The following is a 24,453-nucleotide window of genomic DNA, read 5'->3' as shown; positions in this document are numbered from 1 at the left end:
AAATAAACCTCTCATACTGGATGACAGAAAGTACCAGTGGTGTGGTAAGAGTTGGTTACCCTCCTGATAGGCCCTTGTACCTTTGAGCTAGGAACACACAACTTCTGTGGAGATACTTTCTAGAAAAAGAGAAAATTTGGAATGTGTTGGTGGGGAACATGATCCTACTGATGAAGGCTGAAGACTGAAAACCACTAACCCTTCTAAGCAGCTTGGATATGCAGAGAGATTTCTGGAACTCCACAGTGGGAAGCTTTTGCCAACTTAATTTTTCCTCACTGACTGAACAAGCAGTCTGGTGTTTTCCTTCCTTCAGCTTGTGATGCCTCTGTGCTGAATGTTAAGTTGGAAACAGCTCACTTCTGAGAAGAATAGAATAGAATAGACCAGCTTGGAAGAGACCTTCGAGATCGAGTCCAACCTATCACCCAACACCATCTAATCAACTAAACCATGGCACCAAGCACCCCATCCAGTCTCTTCCTAAACACCTCCAGTGGTGGTGACTCCACCACCTCCCTGGGCAGCCTGTTCTGGGCACCACAAAAGTCTGTGCTGAGTATGCTTTGCCTTCACTGTGTTTGTCTTTGAAAGATAGTGACTACAAACCAGTTCCATAGCAGAGGGCCCTGAAGCTGTCTTGATATCATCATATCTTTCTTCTGGTTTAATTTATTGTGATTTTATGAAGTTTCAGAATGCCATTGATTACATATGTTGTGTCTATTCTCAAAATCATCTTGGATAACAAAATTAGATAAACAGAACCCCTTGGATTGAAGACCACTAACCCTTGTGTGACCGTTTGAGGCTGTGCCTTTAAGAACAAACAGTGCTGAGACACTGGCTAAATGTTTTCGATACTAGAACCAAAACATTCTGATATTCTAAACGAATTTCATTGGTTGATAGACAAAAATGCAGCTTTAGATTGTGGAGCAGTTGGAAATTTTTTTTTCCTCAGTTCAGTTTCGTTTGGGAGTTGGGGGAGTTTGGGTGATCAGCCTGTTCACCCTGCCTGCTTCTCTGCGAACTGCTGGAGTTGGCCTTCAGATAAGCAAACACTAATCCTGCATGGGCTTGTGAAGCTTACTAACGACTCTTTTCCTTAGTAACTTGCCTTTCTCTCTCTCTAACCCCTTTTTGGGGAAAAAGGGAGGTACGTGGGGGATGAGAGAGGGGGTTCCAAGGAGGGGATCCCTCCCCCGGGAAGGGATTTTTGTTGTGTTATTTCTCTCTGCTGTGTATTTCTGTGTATATATTGTAAATACCTGTATATATTGTGTTATATATAACCTGCTTTCCATATATGCTTGTAAATATATAGCTTGCTCTTCGACTGGGCTAGTTGTGGTTTCTTACTCTGTGGAGGAGGGAGAGCTAAGCCCTCTCTCAACCTACCACACCTTGTAAGCAGCTTGGATATGCAGAGAGATTTCTGTGTAGTGGGCTTCTGATGCTCAATATCCTCCACTCCACAGTGGGAAGCTTTTGCCAACTTCATTTTTCCCCAGTGACTGAACAAAATTGCAAGATTTCCTATCTGCCCTCTGCTGTTTGCAGGAAATGAAACCTAGCACCATCGTACTTGGTTGCTAAGGTATTTGCCAGCTAAGTCTCACAGATATGTAGAACTGAGAGGTGTGACAGCTTTGATTATAGACTTTTTAGCATAAAAAAAGTGCCAAATCTTTGCTTATTTGTAGTGACTTCCTGAAAGAAACAGATTTTTGATGCAACCCCAGTAGGTAGAGAGCTGCTTTTTTAGCTGTAGGAGCTCTGTTTCCACAAGGTCAGATGGCACGTCTGACACACTGCTGCTTGAAGGGTGTCTGACAGCTGTAGTGCAGCAATGCTTTGCCTTGTCTGAGTGGAAGAGTTGAGTGAGAGGGCTGTCTGTACTCACTTCCAGGAGGCAGGATATCACAAACACTTTCTTACTATTTAGGAATTGCTTCCAATTTGGTTGCAAAATTTTCCTGGGGCTCTGAACGTGTAGCTTGTGTCTCAAAGGGAAAATCAAGAAATTCATTTGCTGCTGAAATAAACCATCATGGCATACTCTGAATACTTCCCCAGAGGGCTGGAGTGCCTCTCCTATGAGGACAGACTGAGGGAGTTGGGGCTGTTCAGTCTGGAGAAGAGAAAGCCCTGAGGAGACCTAATTGTGGCCTTCCAGTATCTGAAGGGGGCCTACAGGAGAGCTGGGGAGGGACGTTTTAGGATGTCAGGTCTAGGGGGAATGGAAAAAAAATAGGATAGATTCAGATTGGATGTTAGGAAGAAGTTCTTCCCCATGAGGATGGTCTGACACTGGAACAGGTTGCCCAGGGAGGTCCTGGAGGTTTTGAAGGCCAGGCTGGATGTGGCTCAGAACTTCAGGGTTTTGCTTAAGAAGCTCCTCTGTATCTAAAAACAATCAGATGTTGTAATCAGATGATAGTGTGTGCTGCTGGGGTTGCCAGTCTTCATTGTGGAAAGATGAGTACTTGATCTGCAGCCTTCTGTCTCCAAACTGAAGGTGGTATATATCAAGCACAAATATCCTAGCTAATGGTGCAATGTTTATAGTACGAGAGGGCTGGGTTAGAATGACTTACAGAACAATAATTCAGCAGAGTCAGATTTCACATAGCTGCAGTAAATGTCAGCATAATAGAGTCAGTGTGAGGTAGGCAGGGTTGTATTTGTACCTAATAGCAAACTTTTTAATGTGTAGCTTATTGCTCACAGTATTTTGATGTTTGGTGAGGCTGGAGCTCAGGTGCTTTAATGAAGTTTTCCTGTGGCCTCTTTATTCTGTTCTTGTAATGGCACAGATTTCTTTGAAACCTGGATTAACTTCCTTCCGAATCATTTCTTCTTGCACACCTATTTGAGACCCTGAAATGCATCTTCATGAGGGAGGGTATGACATGGGGAGTGGCTGCACTGCTTCCTTGGGGGGTGGTGGCATTTCATGCTAGTTTACCTAACAGATTAGCTGATTTTACTTTATGACTCTGACTAATCTTCCTTCATTTTCCTTTTGACTTCCTTTCTTTGTTGCACTAATAGCAATGTCTTAATGGTGGATTACATGGAAGATAATGCTTTACAAGGCATATGGGAAATGTGTTCTTCTTCCATGACATGATTTTATTGCTTAGTGACATACTGATGAAATGAAAGGTGACAAATTGGGCTGAGGATAATAGCACTTGTGATGCTTTTCCTGCAGATCTCCAAATAAATATATATATATACATACACACACATGTTATTACTACTCTTTAGGAGGGTGCTTGATGCACTGGCAATCTGCTGTAGTCTACTGATAGCTGTCACTTGTCATACTTTGATTCCTTAGAGCAGCAAGTCAGGCTGTGTTATGGAGTACTGCATCTAGTTCTGGAGCCCCTATTACAAGAGGGATATGGATGTGCTGGAATGTGTCCAGAGAAGGGCCACAAGGATGATCAGAGGGCTGGAGCACCTCTCCTATGAAGACAGACTGAAGGAGTTGGGGCTGTTCAGTCTGGAGAAGAGAAGGCTCCAAGGTGACCTAATTGTGGCCTTCCAGTATCTGAAGGGGACTACAAGAAGGCTGGGGTGGGACTTCTCAGGATCTCAGGTAGTGATAGGACTAGGGGGAATGGAATGAAGCTGGAGGTGGGAAGATTCAGGCTGTACATGAGGAGGAAGTTCTTTACCATGAGAGTGGTAAAGCCCTGGAATGGGTTGTCCAGGGAGGTGGTTGAGGCCCCGTCCCTGGAGGTGTTTAAGAGCAGGCTGGATGAGGGTCTGGCCAGCCTGATCTAGTGTGAGGTGTTCCTGCCCATGGCAGGGGGGTTGGAACTAGATGATCCTTGTGGTCCCTTCCAACCCTGACTGATTCTATGATTAAACTAGACCTTTTTCTGAGCTTGCAGCAGTAATTCACTTTTTTTTTTTGGTAGAGCAGGTGAAGTCCACATGGGTATATATTAAATTTCTTGTGTTACTGCAGAAGTTTGTGTGTTGGTTGTAAAAATGCCCTGCAGAGTGAACTGAAGCTTGCTGTGACAAACGTAAGCTAAACAGTTGTGGCCAGTTGTGGTCTCTGAAATGTTTCTAAATGCTCCTCCTGGTCAGGGATGAAAGCTGAAATGGTAGTGAGTAAAAACATACCCCCCCCACACACCCCCTTCCTCCCCCCACTTCATTTGCCTGCTGTTTGAAGTTGTTTTGAAGATGCATACAGAAAATCTTCTTATTTATCGGTTTCCATTCCAAGTACTTAATCCTGTCTGAATGATGTGGAAAAATAATTGTTGGAGGCTTTGTCAGGAGAGGCTGAAATTAATACTCTTGGATCAGAAATCTGAGTGGCTCTGGGGCTTTTTTTTGGTTTGTGTTCTCTAAAGTTTAGATTCCATTGCTAGTGTTTGCTCCAAACCAGTTGCTTTTAGCTTGGTGGCAACCTTGATGATGATTCCTGAAATAGCAGGAGGACTGGGATTTCTTCTTTCTTTTCTAGACAAAGTGGTCTGTCCCTGACAACATCTTTGTTAGATGGAGACATGAATAAAATATGGTTATACATTCAGTGTGGGAAAAGCAAGGGAAGCTAAGCTCAACAGGCTTTTTTTTCAGGGGGATGGAGGCCAAGGAGTGGGGTGTGCACATTTATAGTCACTGCTGAGCTGGAAAGACAGCAGGGAGGAGTTTTGTGGTTGCTGTTTGCTGTCCCTCTGAGGATTTGCTAACATTTTTCGTTTTCTTTGTTCACCTTCCTTTGGAATATTTTACTCAGGGGTAGAACAACTTTAAACAGAACGTTTTCAGAAGAAGCAAAAACTCCAAGGAGTGTAACATATGACTGAATACTGCTTCACTCAGTTTGCAACTTCTGCTTGAAAGATTGAAGCCTGAAGTTTTTGGGGACGGAATAAGTTCACAGTAAATTAGGCAGTGTGTCAGTGATGTACATAGTGGTTACTTTTTCTGGTTTAGATGCAATGATGTGTGATTTCTTTTCTACTGCTGCCTGCACTTGAGGTACTGTAGCTCATTTAAATACAACTGCACATAATGAATAGGCTGGAAGAGTGCTTCTGTCAGGCCTTCTGTATTTTTGAGCAGGTGGCTGCCAGAGAAAGATGGATATGCTAAAGATAAGCAGGCACAAATAAGCAGAAATGCTGTGTGCCCCGGAATACATTTTAACGAAGAAGAGTTTGTACCTTTGCCTCCTTTTCTTTCTTCTTCCCTTATCCCTTCTAACCTCCACCTTCACTTCTTCCTGCCCATTTCAGGCGTTTATACTGTAGCCCTGCAGGAGTGCTAACGGCCTGCATTTGCATCTCTTGTGCAAGCTGTCATCATTTGCTCTGTCGCTCACCTTTGTCAGTGTTTGCAGGAGGGGTGGAGTGGAGACTTCCTGATGATTCCGCAGAAGACAGTAGGGAGATGGCTAAGCATTCAAGCCAGGGAAGAGGAAGTGAAGCATGGAACTGGTGGAAGGGAAGGGAAACACTTCATCGTTATAGGTGTGACTGACAAGGCTGTATTTTTGTTGGTGGGGTGTGGGGTTTTTTGTGTTTTGTTTTGGTTTTTTCCCCACTGGGAGTCTTTTAGTTCACTTCTTGCTTTCTGATCACGAAGTAATCGTGGAGAGCAGCCAAACAGAAAGGGACCTAGGGGGTACTGATTGACAGCCAGATGAACATGAGCCAGCAGTGTGCCCAGGTGGCCAAGAAGGCCAATGGCATCCTGGCCTGCACCAGAAATACTGTGGCCAGCAGGAACAGAGAAGTCATTCTGCCCCTGTACCCAGCACTGGTTAGGCCACACCTTGAGTACTGTGTCCAGTTCTGGGCAATTTAAGAAAGATGTTGAGACACTTGAATGTGTCCAGAGAAAAGCAGCGAGGCTGAGGAGGGGCCTCGAGCACAAGCCCTATGAGGAGAGGCTGAGAGAGCTGGGGTTGTTTAGCCTGGAGGAGAGGAGGCTCAGGGGAGACCTTCTTGCTCTCTACAACTACCTGAAAGGAGGTTGTAGCCAGGAGGGGGTTGGTCTCTTTTCCCAGGCAACCGGCACCAGAACAAGAGGACACAGTCTCAAGCTGTGCCAGGGGAAGTTTAGGCTTGAGGTGAGAAGAAAGTTCTTCACAGAGAGTTGTTAACTGTTGGAATGTGCTGCCCAGGGAAGTGGTGGAGTCCCCATCCCTGGAGGTGTTCAACAGGGGATTGGACGTGGCACTTGGTGCCATGGTTTAGTAGTCATGAGGTGCTGGGTGACAGGTTGGACTTGATCATCTCTGAGGTCTTTTCCAACCTTATTGATTCTGTGATATAATTAGGCAGTAAACTATCAGGGTCTTAAGGACCCGATGATATTGAAGGTCTCTTCCAACCTGGTTTACTCTACTCTACTCTACTCTACTCTACTCTACTCTACTCTATAGCAAATGTTCTTTTTGATGTGTCTTCAGATGACCTCTTTGAATCCAGCTCAGTGTATAGCCTCAAAGATTTATGTCAGAAAACAGGGAGGAGGTTCCTTTGGGGACTGGGGTGGAAAAGAAGAGTCATGGGTTTTTAAACTGGCTGAATGCCTGAGGATAAACTCAGATGGCATGGGGAAGGTCAGTTAACCCTTGCCACACTGTACCTGTACTAGCAAGCACTACTTTGGTATGCATTTAAACTGATGCAGGTGCTAGGGAAAAGAATTTTTGTTGACTAACCTGTTCTGATTTGTTCTCTTTCAGGTCTCCCTTGCAATTATGGAGTTTTAGAAGAATCAAGTAGTGTGGAGGGGGAATCCCCCTCTGCACGCTTGAGGTAGTTCACGTCTGGCATTTTCTATGGACAAGAATATTTGTTACAGAAGATGGTGAAATAAGACTTCTACAAATACATACCTATATATATTTATAAATATTTATTTGGATCAAGTGCCAAACACAGCAGTACAAAGATTTCTAATGGCAGCTCAATAAAACTGGAATTACAAAGTGTTTGTTTGTTTTTTTTAAGGCACTGTGTTGTGTACTGAATCGGAGTGCCTTGAGACACTTAAGGGTCGTTCCCCTTAAGGAGAGGAGCAGCTTTAGAAGTGAAGATGAGTTCTCTCTTGCCAGACTGCACTTCAAAGTGTCGATCTCTACAGCATGCTTTGGATGTTATCTCTGTAGTAACCAGAGGAAGCGAAGGCCAGATCAAGGCCTTTCTGTCTTCTTACTGCTACAATGCTGCAACTATCAAGGATGCCTTTGGTAGAAATGTTATACATCTCGCTTCATCCTGTGGCAAAAAAGGCGTGCTGGACTGGTTGGCTGAGAGCAAAGGAGTCGATCTCTTGGCGAAAGACGAAGAGTCTGGTTGGACAGCTTTGCACAGAAGTATATTTTATGGATACATTGACTGTGTTTTGTCCTTGCTGAAGGTGAGTGGTCTGCAGCTGTAGTTGTCTTCAGTTTCCACAGTTTTGACAGTTCCATTGGTTATGTAAAAGTGAGTTTTTTTAAAGTTGACCCAAGGCCTCTTGAGGGATATCTTAATAGTGTGTTTAGATCACAGTGCACTGATGAGCTTGAAGATTGTCCCTCTATTCATAAAAGAGGTTTGCCTTTGCCCATGCAGAAATCAGCACTGAGTGAGGATCTCTGATTAATTGTGGACTTGAAGACTGGCTTGTGTGAATGCTATCAGGGTCAGGATCTTAAAAGTGGAGAGTGATCAGAGTAAAGATAGATAGACTCTTCACTACTTATACCAATTACTGCTTTTAGAGAGCATAAAATAACAAAAGCTTAAATGGATTTATAATTAGAAATGAATCATGCACTTGAAAGAGAAGCACTTCAAGATACCACAGAGTGCTTTATTAAGTGAATCCCTATTTCATTCATATGTAACCAGGGCTTTTGCTCTGTCCCCCTTGTTCATTTCTTGCAATTGCTGTTTCTTCCCTACCACTTAATAAGTTGTGTCTATTCTTGATTGCTCTTTCTTCCATCCCTCCTGTCTCAAGTACGGCAAAGGGAAGAGCTATATATGGCTGAGATGTTCAGGGTCCCTTAATAAGTTGTGGTTCAGGGCTACTTAAAGCAAACCTTTTAAGGCAGAGAGTTTTCCATTTTAAGTTCAGCCTTTTGAAATTGCAATGACTAGCTGTTTGTAAACATGAATCCTTCTGGTTTTAAGCAAAATGGTTGTGGATCCAGTATTGAAGTTCTGATAACTGTTAAATATGTATTTCATGTGCTGTACCCGTGCACAGGGAGGAGGTTTCTATTGAACTTGACAGAAGTAGGTGTTTGGGTGAGATGTGTACATGATTATGTTTCCTAGAAAACTGGGAACTGTGTATAGGATAGGCTCTGGCCAGCCTCATCTAGTGTGGGGTGTCCCTGCCCATGGCAGGGGGGTTGGAACTAGATGATCCTTGTGGTCCCTCCCAACCCTGATTGATACTATGATACTATGAAAAAGTGATCAGTCCTCTAGTCCTCAGTGTGTCTGTATCCTTGATGCTTGCATACAGGAGGCCTGTACTGATTTACCCAGATCTATTATAATTTTATGTCAGTTGCATAAATGAGTGAGGCTTTTTCTGGGGCTGCTCAGTCTGGAGAAGAGAAGGCTCCGAGGAGACTTTCTTGTGGCCTTCCAGTATCTGAAGGGGGCTACAAGTAAGCTGGGGAGGGACTTTTTAGGGTGGCAGGGAGTGATAGGACTGGGGGGAATGGAAAAGAAATAGAAATGGGTAGATTCAGATTGGATGTTAGGAAGAAGTTCTTCCCCATGAGGGTGGTGAGGCACTGGCACAGGTTTCCCAGGGAGGTAGTGGAAGCCTCATCCCTGGAGGTTTTTCAAGCCAGGCTGGATGTGGCTGTGAGCAACCTGCTGTAGTGTGAGGTGTCCCTGCCCATGGCAGGGGGAGTGGAACTGGATGATCCTTGAGCTAACTGCTGTGATTCTATGATAGTTAGACTCTGCTGATAATCTTCTAAGAAGCAGAATGAAACTGTCTATGGAGAGTCCTCTGCCTCCTAGTTCCTTCACTGAAGTCTCTCTGCTGTGCTGTGTTATAAAAAGGATATGTTCTGGGGGTATTACAGCAGCAAGGAGAAGGGATTATAGAATAGAATTACAGAATAGCTGAGCTAGAAAGACCAACCCCTTGTGCCCAAGCAAGGTCAGCTAGGGCAGATTTCCCAGGACTGTGTCCCGTTGGACTTTTGAGTGGAGGCTCAGACATCTCTGTTCCAATGTTTTCATACCAGTGCAGTAAAGACCAGGTATTCATTACACACATTGATAAGAAGTGCCCTCTCTTCCAACCCTGGACCTTGTCTAGGGTAAGGAGGTCAGCTCTCACAGCCTGAACCTAGCACTCCAGTTGTGGCTTGCCAGTGCTGAGTAATGTCTGCTGGCAGCACTCTCACATGCAGTCCTGGATGCTTTCTCCATTCTTGACTGTAAGGACACATTGCTGGCTTGTGGTCAGCTGGTTGTCCAGCAGGAGCCTCAGGTCCTTTTCTGCCAAGCTGTTTTCTAGCCAGTTGGCCTCCAGTTGGTGGACTGGACTGTTCCTCCCAAGGGCCAGGATTTGCATTGCCCTTTGTTAAACTTCATGAGGTCCCTGTCAGTCCATTGCCTGTTAAGGTCCCTCAGTGACAGCACAGCCCTCTGGTTTACCAGCTACTCCTGACCTTGCATCTTCTTGCTGGGTGTGCAATCTGTCCTGTCACCCAGGTCATTAGTGAAGCTGTGAAACTTTATCAGCCTCAGAATCAATCCCTGGAGTACTGAGCTAGTGTGGATGACAGACTTTTGGTTTGGGCTGGAGGCAGTTGTGACTTATTCCCAGGTCTATATCTAAATACAGGTTTTGCCTCTGAGCAGCTGGGGTTTCCTTTTACAAATTCAGACCACATGAATATTACTGCAGCCTCTGTTCTGCTTGTAAATTGCCTATACAGCTGCCAAAGAGAAGAATATCCAGCTGAGTGATAAATCATAAAAATAGGTTGGTCTTTCTGTCATGTGGTGAATTAATACACAGCTACACAATACTGCAGCTACCTGAAGGAAGGTTGTAGCCAGGTGGGGGTTGGTCTCTTCTCCCAGGCAACCAGCACCAGAACAAGAGGACACAGTCTCAAGCTGTGCCAGGAGAGGTTTAGGCTAGATGTTAGGAAGAAGTTCTTCATAGAAAGAGAGATTGGCCATTGGAATGTGCTGCCTAGGGAGGCGGTGGAGTCACCGTCACTGGAGGTGTTTAGAAAGAGTCTGGATGGGGTGCTTGGTGCCATGGTTTAGTTGATTAGATGGTGTTGGATGATAGGTTGGACTTGATGATCTCAAAGGTCTTTTCCAACCTGGTTAATTCCATTCCATTCTAATATCAGCACTGTATTTGTAGAGCTGCCTTCACCATTTGGGAAATACATGTTGTGGCTCTGGCTAGTGGCTTTTGCCACTGAAGTTACAGGTTGAAATCCCTCCTTCAGCTGTGGCTAGCTGTCCTGTCATGCTTGAATGAATTGTATTCCCTCAATTTTTCCATTTCACGTGTTTACTCCTTAAGTGTGAGATTCTGTATGAGTTTCCTTTGTGTTAGCCATGAACTGTATTAGCCATTACAGTCTGCTTGAGGACACCTGCAGTTCTTCTCTTCAAGGATGTCATTGGTAATACTTGACTCCCTTAAAACCAGTGTTGAGGTAGCTCTACTTTTGTGCTGAGAAAGAGAATATCCCTAGCTCCGAGTTCTGAAGAATGACCTGTTCAAACCTTTGTGCTTTGTCTGGTTGTTATGTCCCCTTGCTTTTTCTCAGCAACTGAGAAGCAGTATTCCTTGCTTGTCAGAGCCAGAATATTCACATGGTATTCAATCAGTACTCGTACAGCAAAATCCCACTTGGTAGCTCGACATGATTTCTGCATGGCTGAACAGAATGGCACTGCTGTTTTCAGATCTTCTCACTTTAGAATCATAGAATCAATAAGGTTGGAAAAGACCTTAAAGATCAAGTCCAACCTGTCACCCAAGACCTCATGATAACTAAACCATGGCTTCAAGTGCCACGTCCAGTCCTTTTTTGAATACCTCCAGGGATGGTGACTCCACCACAGTATCACAGTATCACAGCATCACCAAGGTTGGAAGAGACCTCAAAGATCATCAAGTCCAACCTGTCACCACAGACCTCATGACTAGACCATGGCACCAAGTGCCACGTCCAATCCCCCCTTGAACCCCTCCAGGGATGGTGACTCGCACCACCTCCCTGGGCAGCACATTCCAATGACGAATGACTCGCTCAGTGAAGAATTTTCTCCTTACCACGAGCCTGAACTTCCCCTGGTGCATCTTGAGACTGTGTCCTCTTGTTCTGGTGTGGGTTGCCTGGGAGAAGAGACCATCCCCCATCTGGCTACAACCTCCCTTCAGGTAGTTGTAGACAGCAATAAAGTCTCCACTGAGCCTTTTCTACTCCAGGCTAAACAATCCCAGCTCCCTCAGCCTCTCCTCATAGGGCTGTGCTCGAGGCCTCTCCCCAGCCTTGCTGCCCTTCTCTGGACACGTTTAAGTGTCTCAATGTCCCTCGTAAACTGAGGGGCCCAGAACTGGACACAGGACTCATGGTGTGGCCTAACCAGTGCTGGGTACAGGGGCAGAATGGCTTCCCTCCTCCTGCTGGCCACACTATTTCTGGTGCAGGCCAGGATGCCATTGGCCTTCTTGGCCACCTGTGCACACTGCTGGCTCATGTTCTGCTGGCTGTCAATCAGTACCCCTAGGTCCCATTCTGTTACTTGAATCTGGAGGTTTTATTTTATCAATATTAAACTTCATTGAAAGACTGATTTGGTTTGTCAAACGCTTACCTGTCTTACTTCAAGCTGTGAAGTTAAAAATCAACTTCTTTTACCCTCCCCTTCTTCTCTTTCAGCATGGCGTTAGTCTCTATGTTCCGGATAAAGAAGGCTTATCAGCCCTGGATCTTGTCATGAAGGATAGGCCAATCCATGTGGTGTTCAAGAAAACTGGTAGGAAATCAAGCAGTTTATATTGTATTTTACAAGGGGATGTGTTTCAACCATGTATTAATGTACATAGCCATGTGGACTATATTCTGTTTCTAATTAGGACTGTGTAGATTTTGTGATGGCTAAAGGTACAGGGTCCTAAATACCATAAGACAGCAGGTGCAGAACCTTGATGTAGCAAAAGTGAAGGAATGATGAGTGAGTGAGAGGTTTAAAAACAGCAGAAGCAAGTGATAGCATGGGTAACTGTAATGGGTTGGGGCAAACCCCCTCCCCACCACGCACAGAAATAACGACTCAGACAAACTGATTGCAAAAGTAGGGGAGAGTTTAAATAGAGAACAGTGAGTGTGCACAAAAGGAAACATAGTGACAAGGAAGAAACCAAAGTAAACCCAGAAAGACCCCAAACCCCACCTGAGGGTGCATCCAAAACCCCCAGGGCTCCTCCTTCCCCCCCCACCCTGCTATTAGGCTGGTCTCAGCTGGCCAGATCTGAGACTGCCCATCCCCCAGTGGCCTTGGGCCCAATCAGGCCCATGGCCGGGAGATCTCTCCCCCAGTTACCAAGTCTCGGAGAGGGAAGGAAAGAGGAAGTGCCAGACCCCACTGCAAAATTTCTAGTGGTGCAAGGGATCATGGTAGAAATACCTAATTTCCTGCGTCCACCCACTGGGATGGACTTCTGGACACAGGAAACACCCCTGTAGCAGAGGGCACCCAGCCCAAACTACAACAGTAACCCAGAGAGGTTGTGGAGACTTCATCCTTTGAGGTACTCAAAACCTGAGAGAACATGGTCTTGGCACAGCCTGCTTTAGCTCACCCTGCTTGAGCAGAGGTGTTGGACTAGAAGATCTGCTCAGATACTCTGTGCTTTTTCTCTGTTAATTCAAGTTGTCAGACAGACTTAGTGTCATTGAAGGGGATAGAGTAGTTTACACCACTTCTGTGAAAAGAGGGAGAGTATTTTTCAGGCAAGGTAGCTTGGTATAAGCTACTGACAGTCACTCTAAGTACATTTCATCCAAATAAGAAATGAGTATGTAAGAATATCTCTGAGCACACAAGTTTTTCTTTCATAGGGGAGTAGTTTTTCCAGTAGCTGGGTTTGTTTTGTTTGTTTCATTTTAGTGCTGTTCTGCAACTTTCTCCTCCCTTTCCCCCCCTTTTTTTTCCTTCCATGTCCCCAAGTCCAGTGTTTCTTATACAGTGAAACTGTTTCTTTTCAGCTTACTTTTAGTCAGTTTGATTTTGGTTACATAAATCCTGAGAGTGGTGCTCAGATACCACTGTAACTCAGAGGGTTTTAAAAAAGGTATGAGGTGTTAGTGTTGGGGCACACATCTGATTTGAAAGTGGTTATGGTTTTCATACATGACAGCACAAAACCTGGATAACCAAATGTAGTTATCTTCTCAAAACACAACAAATAAATAATCTGCTGCTGAGGCATGCTTGCATTTCCTGCAACTGGAAAGCACTCTCTTCTCCTTATGAGAGGAGAGACTGAGGGAGCTGCAGCTCTTTAGCTTGGAGAGGAGGAGACTAAGTGGTGATCTCATTTGTGTTTATAAAGATGTGAAGGGTGAAGCCAGGAGGGTGGAGGCAGGCTCTGCTCAGTGACACCCAGTGACAGGACAAGGGGCAATGGGTGGAAGTTGAGGCATAGGAAGTTCCATGTGAGCATGAGGAAGACTTTTTTCACTGTAAGGGTGATGGAACACTGGAACAGGGGTTTGTGGAGTTTCCCTTTCTGGAGATATTCAAAACCTGCCTGGATGTGTTCCTGTGAGATCTCTAGGTGTGATCCTACACTGGCAGGGGGGTTGGACTGGATGACCTTTCGAGGTCCCTTCCAGCCCCTAACATTCTGTGAGTCTGTGATGTTGATTGTGTGTACATTATTGTGGAACTATTTTATCACAGCACTCTCTTTCATAAGAATAAATATTTTTTAAATTCATCTTGGGGTAAAAAGCAACTTTCTTCTTGAAATGCTGCATAGCAGCAGCAGGAGTTGCTTTTCAAAGTCACCCTGTATGAGACCGGTACATTTACAAGCTGCAGAGAACATTTGTTCCATGGTTTAGTCACAAGGTCTGTGGTGACAGGTTGGACTTGATGATCTTTGAGGTCTCTTCCAACCTTGGTGGTTCTGTGATTGCAGATCCCACGGAAGTCTACACCTGGGGAAGCAACATAAACTTTACTTTGGGTCATGGTGGTCAACAGGGTAAACACCATCCTGAACTGGTGGACCTCTTCCCTCGAAACGGCGTGTACATCAAACAGGTAATGCTCAGTGCTTCGTGCGGGCACCTGTGGCTGTGAGCTTGGATGGGTGTGTGAGGGCCAGCAAGTACTGAAGATGTTAGCATGCTTTGAAAATTAGCATGGGGTGGGGGAAAAACACAATTGTAGTCTGTGGTTTCTTGTTGGGTTTGGTTTTGATGGTTTGTTCGGTCTGGAGAAGAGAAGGCTCCGAGGAGACCTAATTGTGACCTTCCAGTATCTGAAGAGGGCTACAAGAAAGCTGGGGAGGGACTTTTGAGGGTGTGAGGGAGTGATAGTAGGGGAAGTGGAAAAAAAAATAGAAATGGGTAGATTCAGATTGGATGTTAGGAAGAAGTTCAGTGGTGACAGACTGGCAGAGGTTGCCCAGGGAGAAGAGAAGAGAATAGAATAAACCAGGTTGGAAGAGACCTTCAAGATCATCGTGTCCAACCTATCACCCAACACCACCCAACCAACTAAACCATGCAGTCAAGCTCTCTGTCAAGTCTCCTCCTGAACACCTCCAGTGATGGTGACTCCACCACCTCCTCAGGCAGCCCATTCCAGTGGGCAATCACTCTCTCTGTGTAAAACTTCCTCCTAACCTCCAGCCTAAATCTCCCCTGGCACAGCCTGAGACTGTGTCCTCTTGTTCTGGTACTGGTTGCCTGGGAGAAGAGACCAACCTCTGCCTGTCTACAAAGGTGGTGGAAACCTCATCCCTGGAGGTTTTTAAGGCCAGGCTGGATGTGGCTCACAGCAACCTGATGCAGTGTGAGGGGTCCCTGCCCATGGCAGGGGTGTTGGAACTGGCTGATCCTTGAGGTCCCTTCCAACCCTAACAATTCTATGACTTATTTGAAAGCAGCATTTGCTGTTAAGCATGCTTCCTGTAGCAGTAGTTTTGTCCCTAATAATTTCTTGGGACTTGAGTTTAAGAATATTTGAAAGTTTAAAGTACAACTTGAACAAGCATTCAGGGCAGGTAGTCTGTGCTGCAATCTTCTCCTGTTTCCTTCAGCTCTTTGCAGGCAGTATTGCTGCCCTTAAAACTCAATATTTTGAGCTTCTGTTAGCCTGTAGAGCAATACTTGAACTTACTTAAATACAAACTGTAAGTCTCAAGCACAGGCCCTATGAGGAGAGGCTGAGGGAGCTGGGGATGCTTAGCCTGGAGAAGAGGAGGCTCAGGGGAGACCTTGCTCTCCACAACTCCCTGAAGGGAGGTTGTAGACAGGCAGAGGTTGGTCTCTTCTCCCAGGCAACCAGCACCAGAACAAGAGGACAATGTCTCAAGCTGAGCCAGGGGAGGTTTAGGCTGGATGTTAGGAAAAAGTTCTTCCCAGCAAGAGAGATTGGCCATTGGAATGTGCTGCCCAGGGAGGTGGTGGAGTCACCATCCCTGGAGATGTTTAACAGGAGACTGGATGAGGCTCTTGGTGCCATGGTTTAGTTGATTAGATGGTGTTGGGTGATAGGTTGGACTCAATGATCTCAAAGGTCTCTTCCAACCTGGTTAATTCTAATCTATTTTATTCTCCAAGTAGGTTAAGGCAGTACAGCATGAATTTAAAGCCCATTTTTTTGTGTTCCTTGGGACTTGATTTATCAGTCCTGTGTTTTTAATGCAGTGTCTTACTCACGTGTTCTTGAACAGACCTTTAGTAAAGCTGGGCTTTGCAAAGTAGCTTTGACAGGTGTTTTCAAATTATCCAAGAAAATTGCCCTGCACTGCTTCTTCCCCACTCTTATTTTGCCCTTTTTCTTTCAGGTGGTCCTCTGCAAATTCCACTCTGTGTTCCTTTCCCACAAAGGTCAAGTTTATACATGTGGACACGGACAAGGAGGACGCTTGGGTCACGGTGATGAACAGACATGCCTGGTATGCCATCCTCTGTGACCTCCTGAAGTCTGGCATGATGTTTCTTTCATTCCAAACAGTAAATCTCCTAAATGAATTAGAGTTTCTGTGAGTGCTCTGTGAAAATGAGTTTGCTGTTGATTTCAGGGAAACACCCTTGGTCCCCATGGAATAACAGAAAAAATCCTCTCCAGCACTGCCAATGAGGTGACAGAAGAAGAACGTGCTTTTAAATACATTTCAATTTAAGATACCTAAATGGCTGTGGTCTAGTTACAGCTGAGTTGCTTTTAAAGGCTAGCTGATGCTGGATGAATGGAAGAAAATGGTTTGGGTCTGTGATGGCCTCTTAAATAGGTTTTTGAATCCATCTGATGAGCATCAAGCCTGGCAAAAGGAATCATAGAATCAAGCAGGTTGGAAAAGACCTCAGACACCATCAAGTCCAACCTACTGCCTAATACCTAACACCTCCTGACAACTAACTCAAGCTCAAGCTGTGCCAGGGGAGGTTGAGACTGGATGTTAGGAAGAAATTCTTCACAGAGTGAGTGATTGCTCATTGGAATGTGCTGCCCAGGGAGGTGGTGGAGTCGCCATCATTGGAGGTGTTTAGGAGACTTAATAGGGTGCTTGGTTGCATGGTTTACTTGATTAGGTGATGTTGGATGATGGTTTTGACACAATGATCTTGAAGGTCTCTTCCAACCTGGTCCATTCTAGTCTAGTCTAGTCTATTCTAGTCTATTCTAAACCATGGCTTCAAGTGCCACATCCAATCCTTTTTTGAGTCCATCACCTCCCTGGGCAGCACATTCCAGTGGCCAGTCTCCCTTTCTGGGAAGAACTTCTTCCTAACATCCAGCCTAAACCTCCCCTGGTGCAGCTTGAGACTTAGTCCTCTTGTTCTGATGCTGGTTGCCTGGGAGAAGAGACCAACCCCCTCCTGGCTACAACCTCCCTTCATGTAGTTGTAGACAGCAATAAGGTCTCCCCTGAGCCTCCTTTTTTCCAGGCTAAACAATCCCATATTGAGTGCTCAAATGCATTTTCTTCTGTAGCTCAGTATTTGAGCATAACTTTCATAACTTTGTGTCTGTGTAACTTTGGTTTCCTAGATAGCTACTGTTTAATATGAAACTAACTCATTTTTACATGCTTTTATCTTGTTCAGATTCCAAGACTTGTGGAAGGCTTAGCTGGCCATCAGTGCTCTCAGATAGCTGCAGCTAAGGATCACACTGTTGTGCTAACAGAAGATGGATATGTTTACACATTTGGTTTAAACACTTTCCATCAGTTGGGTATTCTTCCTCCTCCTGCCAACTGCAATGTTCCTAGGCAGGTAAAATAACATCAGTCAGAGCTTAATTGTTTTAACAGAAGGTAAAATGTGAAGGTTGTGAAAAGAACTTTTGAACTTTTTTCAGGACAGTAAGGCCCATTGTGAGTTCTGATTAAATCTTGATGCTGTGTCATCATACACTTCAATCTTAAATACTTACCTGTGTCCTGATAATTGTCTTAGTTTGTAACCTGAACTGTGCTAAAGTTTCTGGGGCTAAGTATGGTAAAAGTTACAATAGCCAAACCCCTTTTCTTCCCCAAATTGCTTTGTAGCTGAAATGATGTAAAAGAAATGGGTATGGGTATGTGTTAGCTGAGATTGATTCTCTGCTCCCTTTGAATTACTGGATGATGGATCTCAGGATTTGATGGTTGTGTCCATCCCTGAGAGCACTGTTGGTTCTGGACTCTGAGAAGGATAGCAACATGGAAAAGAGCATATGAGCATCAGCAACTTGACTATAGTTCTGTGCTCAGTCTCTAGCTTTTTTCTATGTTTTTTCCCCAAGTAAATAAGAGTTACATTGCTTTTTATTGAAAGGGAGGGGAGTGGAGCTCCACTGGAGTGTTGTTCCACTGGAGTGGAACAGCATTGTACTACCAGTGCTGTAAAAGCTGGAAAGAGAAACTGGCCAAAATTCAACAGCATAGTGTTTTGGGGTAGGGTGGGCTGCTTCTCAATAGTGTAATGATAGCTGTGTGTATCCACAGTATTTGCTTTGGTCTTCATCTGAAAAAAATCCAGTTAAATTTGAAGTGTGGAGTTAGCACTAAAGTGTTCTGCATTGTGTCTAGGGCACAAGCTGAAATTTTTCAGCTGACCCTTTTTGCACCACCTGAGTCGTCTTTGGCTGTGTAATACACATCCTGAGCAGTCTTCTTCAACACCTTGCATGTGAATAGTGCCTGAGGAGATTTGATTCTGATTAGATAATGTAAAGAGCTTACCTGATTTTGGCACTAGTGCACCACTGGACAAACTTCTGAAATAACCCTGGGCTGCATGTGGATTGGTACCAGTGCTTCATTCTGAATGCCTGTGGGAGCTGAATGTTGGCAGAAGTCTGTACATGTGAAACTCACCTGTTGCTGCTTAATATTAAGATGTACTTTGGATTTGTGCTTAGGTTCAGGCAAAAAACCTGAAAGGTAGAATGGTGATTGGAGTGGCTGCAGGCAGATTCCATACAGTGCTATGGACTAAGGAAGCAGTGTATACCATGGGGCTGAATGGCGGCCAACTAGGTAAGGTAGAAGCATGCTGGAAGTAAAACCCAGCCATTGAAAGATGTTATTTTGTTATCTGCTTCTCACACCAGAAGCTTTCTCTTCTCTCTTAATTTTCTTTCTTTTTTTTCTTTAACTAGTCTGATGACAACATCTCTTTGCACAGAATTGTCAGGGTTTGAAGGGACCTCAAGGATTATCTAGTTCCAGCCCCGCTGCCATGGGCAGGGACACCTCACACTACATCAGGCTGCTCAGAGCCACATCCAGCCTGGCCTTAGACATTTTTATCATGCAATAGGCATGCTTTCAAATTCTTTTTAAAACCTAATTCCTAATGAACATCATTATAGAAAAACAGTCATCAAATGGAGGATTTGTTTTAAATGATTTTAAACAGCAGCCTGCTGAACATATTATTTTAGAGTCATAGCTTGTTAGGGTGGAAGGGACCTCAAGGATCATCTAGTTCCAACCCCCCTGACATGAGTAGGGACACCTCACACTACAGCAGGTTGCTCACAGCCACATCCAGCCTGGTTGCAAAAACCTCTAGGGATGAGGCTTCTACCACCTCCCTGGGCAGCCTGTGCCAGTCTCTCACCACCCTCATGGGGAAGAACTTCTTCCTAACATCCAATCTCAACCTACCCATTTCTAGATTTTTTTTCCATTCCCCCCAGTCCTATCACTTCCTGACACCCTAAAAAGTCCCTCCCCAGCTTTCTTGTAGCCCTCTTCAGATACTGGAAGGCCACAATTAGGTCTCCTTGGAGCCTTCTCTTCTCCAGACTGAACAGCCCCAACTCCCTCAGTTCTGTCCTCAAAGGAGAGGAGCTCCAGCCCTCTGCTCATCCTTGTGGCCCTTCTCTGGACTCACTCCAGCACATCCATATCTTTCTTCCAATAGGGTCTCCAGAGCTGGGCACAGTACTCCAGGTGGGATCTCACCTTAGCAGTGTAGATCCTCTATCAACCTGCTGGCCACACTTCTCTTGATGCAGCCCAGGATTGTGATTGGCTTTCTGGGCTGCAAGTGCACACTGGTGGCTCCTGTTGAGCTTCTCGTCCACCAGTACACCCAAGTCCTTTTCTTCAGGGGTGCTCTCAAGCCTGCATATACCTTCCTTGACGTTTTGTGTGTCAAATCTTGAATGTTTTCTGGTGTTTGTGGTCAGCTGACAAGCCTTTGTGGTGGCTCTCTTCTCTGTCAAATTGTTTTGAAGGCTAAGTTTTTGACTACCTAAAAAATACTTTAGAAGGTAAAGGTCCTTTGACGGTAGCCTAGTGACGTGTCCTTTAAAAGCACAGTGTGTGGAACAGCAAGTAATGTCTGTGGGGTGTGTTGTGTTTTCTAGGTTACCTGCTGGACCCCAATGGGGAAAAATGTGTGACTGTACCTCGGCAAGTTTCTGCTCTACACCACGAAGATATCGCCGTCTCCTTGGTCGCCTCGAGTGACGGCGCTACAGTATGCGTCACTGAGAGAGGAGATATCTATTTACTTGCAGACTATCAGTGCAAAAAGATAGCTTCAAAGTATGTGTAACTTTCCTACTTTGTCATGAAGAACAGTAGGTGAAGGTCTCACAATCCTCTTACACTTGCAAGCTGTTATAAAATAAGCTTGGGCTTTCTTTTTTGTGCGTCAAGTAGCATTAAAGTGCTCCCCTGAGGTTCTCATCCTGTGCAGCTCTTCTAGATGAGCTGCAGCTGTCTTGTTGTGTTTCTCCCTATCTGTTGTTCAGAATCACAGAAACATTCAGGTTGGAAAAGACCCTCAGGATCACCAAGTCCAGCCCAGGTTCACCCCTAAACCATATCCTCAAGCACCACATCCAAACAACCTTTAAACACCTCCAATGATGGTGACTCCACCACCTCCCTGGGCAGCACATTCCAATGGCCAATCTCTCTTTCTATGAACAACTTCTTCCTAACATCTAGCCTAAACCTCCCCTGGCACAGCTTGAGACTGTGTCCTTCTGTTGTGTTGCTGGTTGCCTGGGAGAAGAGACCAACCCCCACCTGGCTGCAACCTCCCCTCAGGTAGTTGTAGAGATCAATAAGGTCTTCCCTGAGCCTCTTCTTCTCCAGGCTAAGCAACCCCAGCTCCCTCAGCCTCTCCTCACAGGGCTGTGCTCCAAACCCCTCCCCAGCTTTGTTGTCCTTCTGGACATGTTCCAGCAACTCAACATCTTTCTTAAACTGAGGGGCCTAGAACTGGATGCAGGACTCAAGTAAAGCCTGTTGAAGAAATGGCCCATGACTCAGAGACTTGGGGAACTATTTAATCACTTTCCCTCTTACTGGTTTACAATAACAGATTAGAAGAGGTAATTAGGGTTTCCCCCAGCTAACTCTTCATTAGCTTCTCAGCTTCACTTCCATTTATTGCAATGTTACAGCTTAATGACTGCTTTACACTTCATTTTCTACGTGGTTGTAAGAGAAGGTGCTGGCACTTGCAGAAACTTACTGCCGCAATTACTGTGCCCTCACACTAAGAAACTGAAAAACAGATAAGGTGCATAGCTTTTGATCAGGTTTTTACCTGATCATAGAATCATAGAATTGTTGGGGTTGGAAGGGACCTCAAGGATCATCTAGTTCCACCCCTCCTGCCATGGGCAGGAACCCCTCACACTACATCAGTTTGCTGTGAGCCACATCCAGCCTGCCCTTAAAATACTCCAGGGATGAAGCTTCTACCATCTCCCAGGGCTACTTGTTCTAGTGTCAAGTAAACCTGAGAAATGGCCTAGTGGGATGGGATAGGTCTTTTAATATATATATATAAAATCATTTAGCTGTTTGTAACTATAAGTAATAGAATAGAATAGGATTAACCAGGTTGGAAAAGACCTTCAAGATCATCGTGTCCAACCTATCACCCAACACCATCTAATCAACTAAACCATGGCACCAAGCACCCTATCAAGTATCTTAAACACCTCCAGTGATGGTGACTCCACCACCTCCCTGGGCAGCACATTCCAATGGCCAATCTCTCTTGCTGGGAAGAACTTTCTCCTCACCTCAAGCCTAAACCTCCCCTGGCACAGCTTGAGACTGTGTCCTTTTGTTCCAGTGCTGGGCGTCTGGGAGAAGAGACCAACCCCAACCTGCCTACAACCTCCCTTCAGGTAGTTGTAGACAGCAATAAGGTCTCCTCTGAGCCTCCTCCTCTCCAGGCTAAGCAACCCCTAGTTCCAGTTATGGAATGTTGTGATGAGCCTGTGGATATGATGTGACTTACTGAAAAGCAAAGCAGATTGCAATGTACTAGTAGCTTTTTAATGGCTGTGATGAGAGTAATACCAGTGGGGAGAAACTGAAGTAACTTTTTAGTGTCACTACCTCAACTGTGGGCTTTTGGTGGTTTGGTTGGTGTGTTTTTTTACTGCTTCTATAAATGAAAAAGTGTCATAGAAGCAACAAAAGTATACAATGAAGAAGTAAGAGTTTACCATTTTCTGTCCTTTCAGACAACTAAACCTCAGGAAAGTTCTTGTTAATGGGGGACGCTTGGAATATAAGGTGGATACCCAGCATCTTGAAGACAATGGGGGTGAGAAGATCTGCATTCTAGCACTGGATGAAGCTGGAAGAGTAAGTTGTGTCCCTAGAAATCATGATGATGCAGTGAGCTGCATCAACATGAATCAACATGGAAACATAAGACAGGACAAAGTTGCACATAGGAAGTACCCAGTTCATTTCCTTAGAGCTGATAGTGATTTTCTTGTTTTTAATGTTGTTTTTTTTAGGGCCTATGGCAAGGTTCCTAGAGTGTTGTACACTAATTTTAAAGCTGTGAGCATCCCAGGGCTTCTTAATGAAGGTGTGACTCCTTTTGTTTCAGTGGTTGAAGAGTGTACGTGGCCTTACTGCTGCCTTGCAGTACTTCAAGGGGGCCTCTAAGAAAGATGGGGACAGACTTTTTAGTGGGGCCATAGGACTGTAGAATCAATAAGGTTGGAAAAGACCTCAGAGATCATCAAGTCCAACCTATCACCCAACACCTCATGACTAACTAAACCATGGCTTCAAGTGCCACATCCATTCCCTTTTTGAACACCTCCAGGGATGGAGGCTCCACCACCTCCCTGGGCAGCACATTCCAATGGCCAATTACTCTTTCTGGGAAGAACTTTCTCCTCACCTCAAGCCTAAATTTCCCCTGGCACAACTTGAGACTGTGTCCTCTTGTTCTGGTGCTGCTTGCCTGGGAGAAGAGACCAACCCCCTCCTGGCTACAGCCTCCCTTCAGGGAGTTGTAGACAGCAATAAGGTCTCCCCTGAGCCTCCTCTTCTCCAGGTTAAACTTCCCCAGCTCCCTCAGCCTCTCCACATAGGGATGTGCTCCAAACCCCTCCCCAGCTTTGTTGCCCTTCTCTGGACACATTCAAGTGTCTCAATATCCTTCCTAATTTGAAGGGCCCAGAACTGGACACAGGACTCAAGGTGTGGCCTAACCAGTGCTGAGGACAGGAGGAGAATGAGCTCCCTGCTCCTGCTGGCCACAATATTTCTGATGCAGGCCAGGATGCCATTGGCCTTCTTGGCCACCTGGGCACACTGCTGGCTGGTTGCAATAGGGCAAAAGTCTCTGAGTTTGGAGCTCTTGAAGCCTTTGGTGAAAAGCAGATGTTCTGTAAGTGAGGTCTCCCTTCTGCTGGTGCAAAATTACATCTTAACCTGGTAGAGTGTTTTAGTTTTTATAAGTAAGTGTAGGCACTCTGTTGCCTTTAGATCTGGAATACTGTAGCAGCTTGTTTTCTGCCCTCCCCCTTCCCATAGAATTGACAGGTTGTAAGAAACATTTAAAACTGGTCTCGTGGAGAGCTGCTCACTGGGAGACCTGAGCCTTCGGTGCCATCTAGTGGTGCTTGCAAAAAGGTTCTGTTTCTGAAACGCTACTGCTGCCTTGCCGCTGCCTTGCAGTACTTTAAGAAGGACGGGGACAGACTTTTTAGTGGGGCCATAGAATCGTGGAATCAATAAGGTTGGAAAAGACCTCAGAGATCATCAAGTCCAACCTATCACCCAACACCTCGTGACTAACTAAACCATGGCTTCAATGCCACATCCAATCCCCTCTTGAACACTTCCAGGGACTCCAGCACCTCCCTGGGCAGCACATTCCAATGGCCAATTACTCTTTCTGGGAAGAACATTCTCCTCACCTTGAGCCTAAACCTCCCCTGGTGCAGCTTGAGACTGTGTCCTCTTGTTCTGCTGCTGGTTGCCTGGGAGGAGAGACCAGCCCCTGCCTGGATACAACCTGCCTTTGGGCAGTTGTAGAGCAGCTCATTGGCCTTCTCTGATTGTGCTGCAGCACCTCAAGGTCCTTGTAGTGAGTGGCCTAGAACTGAACACGGTACTGGAGGCCTGGCCATGTTATACCTGTGGGTACTTTGTCATCACACTTGAGGGTATAATGTTGAAGATTGCCTTTCTCTTTTTATATGCCACTTTGAGATGCACAATCTGCCATTGGAATGGGCTGCCCAGGGAGGTGGTGGAGTCACCATCACTGGAGGTGTTTAAGTTCCAGTGGAGGCCAGGGACAAGCAGAGTCCCTCAGGGATCAGTCCTGGGACCAGGCTTGTTCAACATCTTTGTGGGTGCCATGGACAGTGTCATTGAGTGCACCCTCAGCAAGTTTGCTGATGACACCAAGCTGTGTGGTGCAGCAGACAGGCTGGAGGG

The 24,453-nt window shown here is 45.4% G+C and overlaps 1 protein-coding gene across 1 annotated transcript in view; it reads left to right on the top strand.

The window, feature by feature from the left end:
* Positions 1-24,453, top strand: part of IBTK (inhibitor of Bruton tyrosine kinase) — a 72,029-nt gene that overhangs the window by 4,519 nt on the left and 43,057 nt on the right. The window contains exons 2-9 of the mRNA XM_054162554.1: positions 6,734-7,410; positions 11,930-12,026; positions 14,197-14,321; positions 16,075-16,185; positions 17,339-17,509; positions 18,639-18,756; positions 20,097-20,277; positions 22,227-22,350. Coding sequence (XP_054018529.1) covers positions 7,087-7,410; positions 11,930-12,026; positions 14,197-14,321; positions 16,075-16,185; positions 17,339-17,509; positions 18,639-18,756; positions 20,097-20,277; positions 22,227-22,350 — 1,251 coding nt within the window. The 5' untranslated portion in view covers positions 6,734-7,086. The remainder of the gene's footprint in view (positions 1-6,733; positions 7,411-11,929; positions 12,027-14,196; positions 14,322-16,074; positions 16,186-17,338; positions 17,510-18,638; positions 18,757-20,096; positions 20,278-22,226; positions 22,351-24,453) is intronic.

Source organism: Dryobates pubescens, chromosome 6 (assembly GCF_014839835.1).
Source record: "Dryobates pubescens isolate bDryPub1 chromosome 6, bDryPub1.pri, whole genome shotgun sequence".
Classification (NCBI taxonomy): domain Eukaryota; kingdom Metazoa; phylum Chordata; class Aves; order Piciformes; family Picidae; genus Dryobates; species Dryobates pubescens.
The sequence above is the reverse complement of the archived record's forward strand: the minus strand, read 5'-3'. Positions and strand labels throughout refer to the sequence as shown.